The sequence below is a fragment of the Theobroma umbraticum genome, unplaced genomic scaffold (genome assembly GCF_002168275.2).
Source record: "Theobroma umbraticum cultivar Fairchild unplaced genomic scaffold, ASM216827v3 scaffold_130.0, whole genome shotgun sequence".
Lineage (NCBI taxonomy): Eukaryota > Viridiplantae > Streptophyta > Magnoliopsida > Malvales > Malvaceae > Theobroma > Theobroma umbraticum.
This window is the reverse complement of record NW_018397264.1, coordinates 452,719-466,712: the sequence shown is the minus strand read 5'-3', so window position 1 is coordinate 466,712 and position 13,994 is coordinate 452,719. Positions and strand designations below refer to the sequence as shown.

The following is a 13,994-nucleotide window of genomic DNA, read 5'->3' as shown; positions in this document are numbered from 1 at the left end:
GCCCGGTACCTACCGCGCTGAAAGAGAAACGCCAACCCACGCGCTAGAAAAACTTCGAACTGTCGCGCTCGATGAGTGTCCGCACGCGTCTAGTTGAGCGTAGAGTGGGAAATGAACAAGCAACCAGTTTCTGCTCTTACGCAAACAAGGGTTAAACTTTAACCAGGAGCTAAAGCAATTTCGAGCCAATGAATAACGATGATAATTGATAAGTGATGACGGCCACGATTTTCTTCTCTTTTTTTTTTCTCTTAAAAATAAAGCGCGTTTTGTTAAACCATTCTTCAATAAATTATACTCAATAGCTATTCTTTTAGACAAAATAAATATTATTTTAAATATTAAATAAAATATTTTTAAAAAAATTTATTTAAAAATATAAAAAATTATTAATTTTTAAAATAAGCACTTCATTTCAAAAAATTATTTTTTGTTAGATATATAAGTTTAATCATTAATCAATCGTTAATATTTTTATCAATTTATCAATATAATAAAAATAAAAAAATAATTTGACTCTTGATTAATGGTGCTCCCCAAATGAGGAACCTTTTCTTTTTAATTAATAAAAAAATAAATAATGCTCCCCTTTCTTGTTGAGCTGAGGAGAACCAATTCGATGTTTTTTATTTTTTTATTTTTTTAAAATATAATAATATTTTTTTAAATTAATAAAAATAATATTTTAATTTTTTTATAATTTTTATTAACGATATTTATATTTTTAGGTAAAATATAAATTTTAAAAATTGATAAATTTTTGTATAATTTCGATCAAAACTTAAGAGATAATAATATTTTACCCTTAAATGTTTGATAATAATTAGTTTAGAAAGTGTTTGGGATGAGTATTGATTAAGGTATTATTTACAAATTAATATATTTTTTTATTAAATTTATAATTAGTAAAAACCCATTTATCAATTAGCCAAACAAATTAAACATTTACAAAGTTCAAGCTTATTAAATGATTAACAAGTTATTATCCACCACCGCCACCACCACCACTTTTCCCCTTGTTTCTCCTTCTTCTATTGATGGGAGAATACACGAGAGGGATACGAAGAACAAAGAAGAAGGTAATTTTTCCACAAATAATACTCGGTTGGTCTAGTCCTCGTCGATATACGGAATCTCGGATGTGTCATGGGCAAAGGTTCTAAAAGAGTGGATTTCCAAGCTGTCTAGACTTGATATGATTCCAAAGCGTCAACCATGCAAATGTGGGTGCACCATGTTTTTCACCTCCTCCTCTTTCTTATTCGTTGCTGTCGTGCGTGTTTGACTGACCTAGTTTTGTTGTTTAGCCGACCTTTGTTGCACAGATTAAGGATGTGTAACACCTTTTCTGTGTTATGGGTAGACATTTTCATGTTTTTTTCTAAGACGTGTTCTATAGTTTAAATGCAATATTATATAACATAAACAATTGAAAATTGATCATATAAATAAATAATTTGAAAATGATTAATAACTTACAGATGTAAACGATTTTTTAAAACTTTTAGTTGAATATTCACTAGTCTTTCATATTTCATTATAAAAAAATGATTTTTTTGACTTTTTTTTTAAATTCAAATTTTATCAAAAATACCTTTTTTTTTCAATGAAATTCTAACAAAAATGCTAAAGTAGAAATATTTTTTTGTCGAAAATGAAAATTTTGGTTAGTAATAAATTAATATTATATATTATTAAATTTTCATGAATATAATTGATATATTTTTGTAAAATTTATATATTTTATTAAAGTCAAATTTTACTTTTAGTCAATGCACATCCATACCCACTTTTTGTGTTTAGATCCAAATGAAGAATCATGAAACTTATCTTATGTCTTTTCTTGTATATGTTTCTTTTTGACACAGCAAGTTAGTGTGAAAACAAAAGCTAATACCTAACTAAATCTTTAAGGTTAATAACCAAGTTTTAAATATGAAAACTTAGCCTCAAATTTGAGAAAAAAACTCAGTAATGTTATTTGATAATTCAAAAACTAAACCCAAAGATCCCATTTATAATATTATAGGTCCAAATCTTAATAAAACTCTACTTCTGATTGTTTAATACAATTAAAGTAGTTAACAAGATATTTAAATAAAATAAATGTTATATTCTTAATTAGAATATGATTATCTCAAAGTCCTGATATAAGTAAATTAAATAAAAGAGAAATTTTATTATACTTATAATTTTTATGTAGACTCTTAATTAACAAGGAAAATATTAAAATTATGAACATACTTATTTATGATTTTAGACTTTTCGTTTTGGCTTCTAACGCTAAATCTGCTTTAAAAAATTATTTGTTAAACGTTCTATATTAATTTTTCTTTTTTGTGCTTAAGTTCTCTACTTTCATGTTCGAGGAAAAAGTCAATTTTCCAGGAAATCAATTTCATATTATTTTTCAGTAATTGATATTAATTCTTTTTTAAATATATTTTAAATTAAATAATTGACGGTTTTGTTTTTACTTTCAGCTGAGTTGTTAGTATCTTCTATCTTATTAATATAATATAATATATATAGTAAGTTAATAAATAAATGTTTTACCACGTTCATCACAATTGATATTAAAAACCTAAAAATATGAAGAGAATATCACGCATAGCTTTAGGTCACTATTATATTCCAAATTGAAACATACAATACAAGTTTCCTTCATTCTTTTAACTTGTCTTCAATTAAGAAAAAACTTGTTCAAGCGAGTGACGGGATTGTCAGCATCATGCCTTGATTCAGCTCTACCGTGTCAACTTATTTTTCTATTTCTTTTCCTAACGTTGGTTATTAATTTGTGGTATTCTGTTTAATTTATTAATTGATGTTCATATTAAATGTAATAATAATACCATAGTTATTAAATATTATTTGATTGTGATGTAATTTTGATTTATAAATATAATCTTATCAAAAAAAAGTTGCTTGCGTTACCGCATTAATGAAATCATAGTGTTCAAGCCATCCGTCAATTTCAGCAAACAATTGCAAGACAAAGAATTTCACTTTCAAAATTGAATTATGTGGATTGAGAAACAGTTTGGTTATATTTATAATATAAGGAAATTATTCGTTGTTGATAGAAATGGGATTTAATTGGAATTTATAGTGAATTAGTAAAATAGACTTTAAGACCTGTTTTTATTAAATATTATTTTTAAGATTTATTTCGTCTCTATTACTTGATATGTAAAAAAAAATTATACAAATATCCTTAAGATACAATGAAACCAATATTTAACTTCATATTGCAATTTAGAAAGGTAAATAGCTAGACACATCCAAGAGGGTTGCAAAGTTGTTTCATTTTAAAACCTACATTATGTAACAAATAAATTATAAAAAATTTAAATTACTTTAATAGATTATGGGAACTCAAAGTGTTTCTGTTTATTTTTTAAATTTTTATTCTGAACATAACACATTTCATGCTCTTAACTTTTTGGTTTATTTTTTATGTGTCAAAAAGGTTAACAGTAAGTCCTAAACTTGCAAGTGTCTTCAAGGTACCTCTATGTCTTAAAAGATAATATATCTACATATTGCAAGATATAAATTTTAGATAAAAGTATTGTTTCAATAATTATATTATGAAATGATGATTACTCATATTATAAAATATAATTTTTGAGCTCTAATATGAAAATATAACTTTTCATATCCAAACTTTTTCAATTGTTTCATAACTTTTAAATTTAAAGGTATTTTTCTAATATATCACTTTACTAAAAAATATAACTTTTTACATGACAAATCAGTTACAATCCAATAATTACAATATGTGACGTAATCTTTTAATTGATGTGACTTTTCAATAGTTAGAATTGTTGATATGAAAAAATTATAACTTTTCATTTATAATTTTTAATATAAAAAACATAATTTTCTATTTTGAAATCCACTAACATTCATCTCTACATAATAATTTATTATTAATGGTTCTATGCATTTTTTATTCAATCAAATAACTATCGGATTTAATTATTTAAATAAATATTAGAAAAATGAACAAAAAAAGGAATTAGTCATACTAATATATTTTTTCTTTTTATGATTTGATATTTTTTGTCAAAATACTAGTTCAGTTGGCCTCAGAGGACATAAGAGACAAAACTCAGCCAGGAGCTCTATTATTACTAAAAATTACTTGCTTTGCAAAAAATAAAAATAAAAATTACACATTCTATGTCCTTTTATATGATTTATATTTTGATAATGAAATTATTAAAATTCATTCTCTACTTATATAAATCATGAGTATCAAATTTTAAATTAATTAAAAATATTTAACTATTTGTTTAAAATCATGCAAACTTTCAATCATTAACTAGATACTATAAAAGATAAATCAAATTATAAGTTGAAATTACACATGCATAAAGAGCATGAATGTATTGTTAATAGAATGATTAGTTAAAAATTATTTACACAAAAATAATAATTATTAATTTATACATGCGCATACTTACACATAAAAATATATATTATCCGGAGAAGATTCTTCCATTAGCAGATTTTATCCTGTGATAAACATCCATTTGATTTTTAGTGGGATGGTGATGATGGCCTGCATATTTTGGTACCAATTTGGAACCTTCAAAATTCCAACAAGAACTTCGTATAGGAAGGCGCATTATTCTGTCGTATTGTTATCATTTAATAATTAATCAATTTGTTAATGATGGCAAAAATTAAAAAACAAAACAAAAGGGAACATCAAATCCGCATGCAGAAATAGTAAGATCCTTTATTCAAGCAATTCCATCAAATTAAGTCTGACCGTATCTGTGGTAGGATCTATTATACTAGATATATAATGTCTTAATGTTATCTCATCGTTGCAAATTCTTTTCCTTTGTTAAATCATAAACTTCAACTTAGGTTTTTCATTGAAATATTTATAAATATATCTATTAGATTAACATCGCTCTTTAATACTTAAAATCAATGAAATTATTTTTTTTATATATACGTATATGATTTAATTCATCTATACTGTGAAGCTATGAAAATTTTTACCATCATAACTTATAAATACAAGTATCTCTACTTTTTAGTTTTTAAAATTACCTTCTGTTCGTCCTCCAAAAGAACAATGTAAAGTAGTCAAGTTGTACACAAAACTAGTACATGTGGTTATTCTGAGAATGACACGTGGAAAAAATAAATTAGTTACTTTTAAAAATATAAATTTAAAAAAAATTATAAATTGTAGAAAGAAAAAAAAAAGGCTTATTAGGGAGGATTTTGGTGAAGGGTGACGTGCAGGTGAGGTGGATTGGAGTGGGGTGATAAGGTGCTTTGTGGACATTTCATGTTTACACCTCCTTTATTTCCACCTTCGAGTTTAGCCCGAAGCGGTGAAACAAGACCAAGGAAAGTCGAGCCCAACCAGAAATGGGCCAAACTCAAGGTCTGTGGGGTACAAACAATGGAGTAAGGTAGCAAAAATGGGAAAAGGAAGACCATCTCTGTTATCCCTTGCTTCTGGATGACAAAACTGAATAAATGAGATATTTATCGGTGGTGAAAAAATACAATGCTTGTAGAATGATGGGAAATACAATGATGGAGAGATTTGGGAGAGGAGAAAGAAAAGGCTACGTTTAGGGTAATTAAATGCCTACCTAGCACAATAAATTGGACAATTTAACAGTGAAGAAGCTTCGAACACAAGCTTGCGAAGATTTTAGCAAAATTTGGCCACGTCCTTTCTTTCTTGTTTTGCACTAACAGTTTATGATGGAGTGGACTGTCCGAACCAAATGCCTTTGCCCAGTCATTGGAGGAGGTAAACTCATTATCCCTTGGTCTGAAGTACTGTTCACAGCCAGAATATTCTTGCTAGAGATGTCAAAGGTGACTCTTGGTTGGGCAAAGGGCTAAACTCAAGCAAAAGATGGGTCAAAAGCTTTTGTTCAAGGTGCTAGTGTCTTTTTTTCCCCTCAGGCATTTCTTATTATGGTTGGTGTTTGTTCCATTGATATTAAAATGCATTGCATATGATGTTGCAACAAGATTTTTAACGATGTGAGATTAGGAAATTTAGTTAGGCGAATTTAATCTTCTATCTCTTGGTTTGATCTCTTGGCAACAACTCAAAAGTTTCCAAGTAAGTTGAGAGGTGCATGGAAGTGATCAACCAGCACTTAGCCCACCCTTTCTTGACCAACCGAACCATAACTTATTCATGGTTAAACCCTTGACGTAGGCTGGAGCATTTATCACTCCCTGATAAGAGGATAAGACAGAGTGCTGGAGTAGTCAAATAGAAATACTTAAGAGTAATAACTAAAGAAAATGATAGTTGGATGAAATATATTAAAAGACAAAGAGGCTCCTTGCCATGGTGTTTAACACCCAAATGATGGTAATGTTTATTCATATGACAGTAACTTTAGGGGCCCTCGTGATCGGCACGAAAATGGGATTGTTTTCGCATATGTGCTCGAATGGCCTTGTGATGATCACAATCTTGGCAACGATGTGTGACGTGAGATAGGAGTTGAGATCTTTATAGTAGCCTCTCAATGAGTATATTACTGATCTAGCAGTGTTGGTGAAGGCTCATGAGAAAAGTGAAAATATTTAATTTATTATTAAAAAGTTTTTGATATTTAATTTTTAGTTTTTAAAGATTTTAGTTTTACTTCATTAATGAGGTGTTAGTATTTACTGAGTTAATAGTGTCGGTGCATCAAATGTTAATTGTTTTCATAATTATTATGTTTACATTTTTGTCTTTGTATAATAATTCGCAAGATAATTTTACTATTTCAGAATTTATTTCAATTGTATAGAAGGAATATTCTATGATATTTTTTTATTATTAATTTTTGTCTGAAAGTCATCCAAAATAAAACTTCAGTAACAAAGTTGGACTATAATTAAAGTATAATAACAAAGTCAATATTAAAATAAATGACATAATGACAAATTTCACTTTAATCTCTTGACATTTGAAATAAATACTGTATATGCTACTAGTACGTTTCAATTATGACGTGTTTGGTTTGCCAAATTTCTATTCCATTCTGGGCTCTGGCTGCGTTTTATTATTATTATACTGTTTACATTTCTAAGCAAGAAAACAACTGGGTTTATCCACCTTTTTTTTTTTACTAGGAAAAGCCCAAACTTTCCTTCCGCCCTTATCTAAGCAAGCAAATAATGCTCTCCATTGTTATGACCATCCCGAAAACGAAGCATTTTCAGACACATTTGTTCCTTTTTCTTGCTTCTCTCACACGCCCATGGCGGCAACTGCAGCGTTCAATGTTTCATCGTCTACTTCCATCTTCCGCCCTTCATCTTCACTTAAATTATCTTCAAAGCCATTGCTGCTTCCAATGCTTTTTTCTCCAAGAACCCCCCGTCGGCCCAGAATTCTCAGTACTTATACTGCTTTCCGGCTTCATTCTCTGTCTAATTTAAGCTTTTCGAAATACCATTTTTTTTTGTAATGTATTTCAATTTGGTTGCAGGGATTTACGCTTTATCTAGTAACGATATCAAAGTGGGTACAAACCTTGAAGTTGACGGAGCTCCTTGGCGAGTTTTAGGTACATTTTTTTATTTAATTCTGCAATTATTATTTACTATTTTGTTTTGGTTGGCTAATGTATTTTCTTTGTTGATGATTTGTTTAATATGTATGGAATGTGGATGGTTATTTTGGTTGATTGTTGTATTTAAGTCTTTTCTGATTTTAAATTTTGGCTGATGGATTGGCCCTTTGTAGAGTTTCTTCATGTCAAACCTGGAAAGGGGGCTGCTTTTGTGAGGACCAAATTGCGTAATTATATAACAGGAAACAGTGTGGAGAAGACTTTTCGAGCTGGAAGTACGGTAATCTCTATGTAACACTAAATTGATGTATCATTTGGCTCTCCGCGCTGATACATTGTAACTTCAGCTTACACTTTTTTGTGATTAATATATGGCGGGATGTTCCTTTCTATTGAGAATAAGATTAGGAATATGTTGGACTAGGAAGGGTCCTTGTGTTTGGGAGCATGTTATCTTCTGCTGGCAGTGCTATTTTATTTCAGTTCAAATACAAAGCCTTTAGCATTTCTTGTATTACAGGAATATGCCAATAGAGGTTTTTATTTTTTTTTTTCAATGCCTTCATATACACTTGTTTTTCCAGATTGATGAGGCAGATGTTTTCAAGGAAACCAAGCAGTTTACATACAAAGATGGTTCCCAGTATGTCTTCATGGACCTGGTAATTTTAAGTATATTCATATAATACAACTCATTCAGTACTGTAGATATATGAATTCCTTAGTTATGTACATTTGTTATCCATCTACCGAAAATTTGATTAAATGCCATGTAGTGCATATATTAACTAGTAATCTTCTGTGTAATCAGTGGTTATCTATCCTCTTTTTCTTACATGGAATGGATTGAGTTCATGCTCCTAATACTTGGAAGATTCAACAATTATGCCCATTTTTTCTTTTCGCTTGAGCAATTTATTGAAATGCTTCTCTTATAATTATTATTTTTTTCCATATCAGTCTTGTAATGATGTTTTAACTTCTAACAGAACACATTTGAAGAAACCCGTCTAAATGAGGCAGATGTTGGGGACAAGACAAAATGGTTGAAAGAGGGAATGGACTGCAATTTGCTCTTTTGGAATGGAAAGGTACTTTATACTTTCTTTGAATTCATATATCTCCTGTTCATTGTTAGAATTTGAAGTTTTGATATATAAAGATGTATGCTCTACTTTAAAATCTGTGTTCACACAGGTGCTCTTTTGCACTTGTGGAGACTGAGATAGTTCCCTCTGCTAGATACTATGCAGTGCTCTTGTAGCCATCAGCATTTATGTATACTTAACGATAACTTATTAGTTTCATATGCTTGTATATGTGCAGGTTATGGCATCCAGTAATTAGTAGCAAAGATTAGCATTATTACCATCTTAGTAATTGCTTGTTGCTGCTATTGCTATTGATGATGCTTACCCATCTGCTCTTTCTTGTAGGTTATTGATTTTGAGCTCCCCATTACAGTTCAGCTAGCTGTGGTTGATGTTGATCCTGGCCTCAAAGGTGACACAGCTTCAGGTAATGTAATATGGCTTCTCTTTAAGGTCTTAAATCCTAATCCATTATTTTATTAGTTGAAATTGTAAAACTATGATCCATAATATAGTGAAATGCAAAGGTGAGCAGAGCACTAATGCTGTGTCTTCAATCAATAGTAATGTAGATATGTGTACTTGAAGGGCAATATGCTATGAAACTGAATATAAACGTTTTATTTATGAATACCTGAATATCACTCCACTGCTTTTCCTTTTATGAATCTCCTTAAAACAGAAAGCAAGAAAAGACAATGCTGTATTATGTCACAAATCACAACCCATGCATCTATTATGAGACAGCCCTTATCTTTGCTGCTTTTTTTTATTCTTTGATTTTGATTTCTGTTGCAAGTTGCAACATACTAGTTTCTTTGGCCTAATCACTTTGAGAGATAAAATTTTGACACAGGTGGATCCAAACCTGCAACTCTTGACACAGGCGCTGTTGTTAATGTTCCACTCTTTATTAATATAGGTGATCAAATATTGGTGGATACAAGAACTGGGCAATATATGAGCCGTGCATAAGTTTTGCTAGGAGAATTCTTATAATTAGCATTTTTTTCTTTTAATTTATTTGTTTATATAAATTAACATTTAGCAATGCCAGAGTGTTCTACTTTAACTTTTATCAAGGAATTTTCACCAGCCCTAGGTGGACTGATGAGAGGTAGCAGCCTGCGGACAATAGTTTCTTATATTATATGGTTGTAGATTTTTTGTGCATTTGTTGATGGATTTTACATGTTAATAACCTTTTTTTTTTCTTTTCCATGTTAAATGCATAAGACAGTTAATGTTCTGAAGGCCATTACTTCTTTGCTGAAATGATTCTTTCAGCTCGAGACTGCATTTGGACTAGGCAGAAAGGTAATTCCAGTACCATCAAGGGGTTGATTCAATTAGTTACTTCATATATCTCAAAAATAGAAGGTCATCCGTCTTTGGTATTAGTCAGAACATAAGCTTCTTAAAAGCTAGTACAGAAACTGTACTTATACGGCCTGACTGATAATCAGAATGACATGTATGTTTCTCGTTATTTTTTTTCATAATAAAAAGAAGAGAAAGATATCAACAGCTGAACGGGTAGCATGATTTCTTACATCAGTATACAGGAAAAGAAAGATGCCTTAGTTGAACACTTCCATCATCTTAGCGGTATCCTATGCGGGACCACACCCTGCTTCAAAGCAGCACCGTAGACATTAGACGCACCCAACAACCTGCCCTGATGATTGAACTGCTTAACCAAAATGTCGTAGGATGTTCTACTTGGGATTTTACCACTTTCATACATGATAACCAACACTACCAATGCCTCACGAATCTTTCCCTCCATACAAAGCGCTTGAATAACATTGTTGAAGGTTATCGTTCGAGGAATGTACCCCATTCTAATCATTTGCTGCAAATGGTCCAGAGCCTCCTCCATTTTCTTTCCAACACAAAGAGTTCGAATCACAAAGCCATAGGTAGTATGGTCGACGATAGAAACACTACTCATTTTCTCAAACACTTGATAGGCATCTTGAACCAGGTCCTTTTCTGTCCATGATTTCATGCATAAACCTCTAAGCAAAGTGCTCATCATCCTTCCATCGACTTCGAAACCAATACCCACCATTTCCTTATAGACCCCTAGTGCTGCCCTTATCTTTCCCCATTTCAACAGCCCACTCAACAAGGTGCTGTAGCTAATGCTATCAGGCATGCAATTTTTCTCCTTCATTAGCCTTAACACTCTAAAACCCTGCTTTGGCCTTCCTTCTTTGCTATATCCTGTAAACAGAGTGTTAAAAGTGACCACATTTGGTGCTAATCCCATCTCCAGAGCCTGGCTAAGCAGTTCCATTGCCTCATCTGATCTACCCACTTTACAAAAACCATCCATAACTGCTGTGTATGAATAGATGTCAGGTCTTACTGATTCTTTCTTCATGTTCATCAGCATTTCATGAGCCCCCTCCACCCTCCCCACATAACACAATCCCTTTAACAAGCAATTGTACGTATGGACAGTAGGTTTGCACCCAATTCTACCCATCACGTCAAAAACTTCAAAGGCATTCTGCAATTTGCCTCTTTTGCACAATGAATTAATGAGAGTGGTAAATGTTATCACATTTGGACTATACCCATTCTCCATCATGTGCTGCAAAAACCGTTGGGCCCCATCAAGGTCGTTTTTCTTGCAGCAGCACCTAATCATGATGGAAAATGTCCAACAATTTGGTGCTAAAGCTGAACCGTATGACGCTACATTGGAGTAGAGTTCCAAGGCTAGATCAGGCTCGTTTGCTGTCACCAACGCCATTAGCATACCATTGAAATCAGACAAGGTCCAATTGCCAGCATCTTTCTCCATGATGCTGAAAATTTCACTCGTGTCTTTAAAGGGAATTGCTTTGATTTTATGCAGGAAATTTCCAACCCGAATTCTGTCAGTTCTCCCATCAAAATGCAAGCTTTCTAGCTTCCATACTTTAACCAAGTCTGTACAGCTTCTGTGAGCGGAAATGAGGCTGCGTGATGATGTTGTTCCCAAAGCATTTTTGCAAGGCACGGATATCAATGCAAGAACCAGAAGCTTGCGGTGTTGAATTCTTTTGGGATTGAGGAATATGGAAGGATTACCAAATACGGACGACTCAACTTTATATGGAGAAGACATGACAAAATCTAATCACAGAGAAAAAGAGGGAGAGATGGTGGATAAAATCAGCTTAGTTTTGAACTCAGCGGCAGGAAGGCGAGCAAGCAGGGGACGAAAAGCTCCTTATCCGGAGCCAGAGTACTCTAACAAAACGAAGCGTTTTTGTTCGGAAAAGCGATTGGGCTGGCAAGACATTATTTATTTGGTCTAAGGCAGTTTATAAATTTTCCTGTTCAACCAGCCGGTAAAAAGTTCAAAAAACAAAACAAAACAAAACGTCAGTGATCCGGGGCTGCAGGGACCCGATCCTTTTTCATTTCATATGTGATATGTTTAGCTATTACAGCATCTATATAATGCAGTGAATACCTAAAATAGTTGATTGCCATTTGCCAAAATGAAAAATTGAGAACCATCGGTATAACATGGATGGCAAAACGAACAAGGAACATTTCATCAGAGGCGTAGAGATCTGCTAAATGCCTTCCAAGACATGGGGTTTTTGTGGTCAGCTACTGGCTTTCTTCCAGCACTTCCTTTCCTGCCAAGAATTGGTTTTAGCAACTTCTTCAAGACCCTGTTGAAGCCAGATCCACGACGCCCTTTACGCACCGCTGGCGGTGGAGCTTGGAACTGCGCGTGCAACGTCTTTTTAGCCACGCTTGGCTCCGATAGGCTCCTACCTAATATGGCTTGGTTCAGCTGCACCTCGAAGGAGAGCCTCTCAAACTCGTCCAGCAGCGTGCTCTGCTCATCCCCAAACCTTCTCAGAATAACTGATATTTCGTCCATGCTTTTGTTTTCGTTTGCTAAAGCCGTTTTCTTTAGCTGCTCTGAGTCACCATAATCATGATCATAACACATATCTTACGCTCATTTTTTATACTTGTGAATGTTTGCTCTTTTCTTTAGCTTTCCTTTCGAGGTGGCTCAGGGTCTGGGAAAGCTGAGTTTGGGAAGCCAAGCTGACGATTGGCTTGTTATGGCAGGAAAGGAAACTCAATTGACCAAGCAAAGTAGCAAAGCGTCAACATAAGAGATTACCTGCTGCATGGAAAGTGTTAGTGTATGTGTGGCAGTCGGTCACCCAAGGGGAAAAAAGAGGGGAATAAAGGAACTTCTCTAACTTTCAAGGCCTTGGCTGTAATTCTGGGAAGGGATCCTTCTTCTCTTCCGTTGTTCTTTCCAATGCTTTTCACATTCCCTTTACTACAGTAATAAATACTATAAAATTTCTAATTGAATTTGAATCATTGTCCAAGTGAATAGTAAGTCATTGACTGCTCTGTTCTGTCCTCCAGCCTCCTAAGAATTGAAGTCACGCATAAAACAATGTCAATATAAATGTACAATTTTATTGGTTTTCCAAGATCCCACCTACCTTAATTATGTGATATTTGAATTCTCGAAAATATATTAATATGGATTGAATATAATTTCATATTTCCCAAAACAAAATTTTCAAAATGCTCATGTATCTTAAAACTTATATTAATATTATAAACTGTTATTTTTAAAAAGAATCTGATAAATATTTATAGATATTTGTTAAGATTATTTCAAATATAATATGATTAAATCATAATATTGGTGTATACTTTTAAAAAAGTATATAGAAAAATATTGGTGTATACTTTTAAAAAAGTATATTCATATGAGATAAGAGGACTCAAAAGGAAATTTATAGCTATAATTTGTAAGCCAAAGCCATGGGTATAGTCCTAACTCCTAAGCATTCTTCAGCCAAGCTGGGATTATAGTATTTCACTTTATTCGTCCTTGCATTGCAACCAAGAAATCATGTTTTGTTCCTGAGAAGCTTCTTTCACACAAAAGTGGAGTGAAGGTTTGGATGGGAAACAAAATTTTATCTGTGGGTTCTTCTTCAACTAAGAAGATTGATTCGAGATAATCTTCATCTAAATTGATTCTTGTCTTCTGCTGGATGTCTTAGAACATCTTTGTACTCTTTTTTTATTGACAGAACATTGTTTGGCAAAATGTCCCTGTTGATTGTGGATAAAACATTTTGTTGACTTTGTTCTTCTGCCTAGGTGCTTTTTCATGAGATATTTCCATTTGGTCCTATATCTGCGATGAGAAGGAAAATTTTTGGATATTTTGTATTTTCTGAAATGCTTCCTTCTTTTCGTCTTGCAACCACAATCTCGAGCTTTGTGACATTTTATTTGCCATTTTGTTCTTTCACAAGCTTTGTCTAGTTCTTTG

The 13,994-nt window shown here is 32.3% G+C and overlaps 2 protein-coding genes across 2 annotated transcripts; one reads left to right on the top strand and one right to left on the bottom strand.

Moving 5' to 3' along the window:
- The first annotated feature begins 7,116 nt into the window (after positions 1-7,116).
- Positions 7,117-10,187, top strand: LOC110422247 (elongation factor P (EF-P) family protein). The gene is made up of 7 exons (XM_021436082.1): positions 7,117-7,395; positions 7,488-7,565; positions 7,745-7,851; positions 8,156-8,233; positions 8,561-8,662; positions 9,008-9,089; positions 9,519-10,187. Exons 1-7 carry the CDS (start codon positions 7,257-7,259, stop codon positions 9,635-9,637), a joined length of 705 nt encoding a protein of 234 aa, XP_021291757.1. The 5' UTR covers positions 7,117-7,256; the 3' UTR covers positions 9,638-10,187.
- LOC110422246 (uncharacterized) lies at positions 9,969-12,939 on the bottom strand. The gene is made up of 2 exons (XM_021436081.2): positions 12,893-12,939; positions 9,969-12,809 (listed from the first exon to the last, which is right to left on the bottom strand). Exon 2 carries the CDS (start codon positions 11,781-11,783, stop codon positions 10,260-10,262), a length of 1,524 nt encoding a protein of 507 aa, XP_021291756.1. The 5' UTR covers positions 11,784-12,809; positions 12,893-12,939; the 3' UTR covers positions 9,969-10,259.
- Between the last annotated feature and the right edge of the window lie 1,055 nt (positions 12,940-13,994).

Coding starts and splice junctions, on each gene's coding strand:
- LOC110422247 (XM_021436082.1), top strand. CDS start 7,257: ATGGCGGCAACTGCAGCGTTCAATGTTTCATCGTCTACTTCCATCTTC. Junction 8,234..8,560: donor AGTATGTCTTCATGGACCTG/GTAATTTTAAGT, acceptor AACTTCTAACAG/AACACATTTGAAGAAACCCG. Junction 9,090..9,518: donor CAAAGGTGACACAGCTTCAG/GTAATGTAATAT, acceptor ATTTTGACACAG/GTGGATCCAAACCTGCAACT.
- LOC110422246 (XM_021436081.2), bottom strand. CDS start 11,783: ATGTCTTCTCCATATAAAGTTGAGTCGTCCGTATTTGGTAATCCTTCC.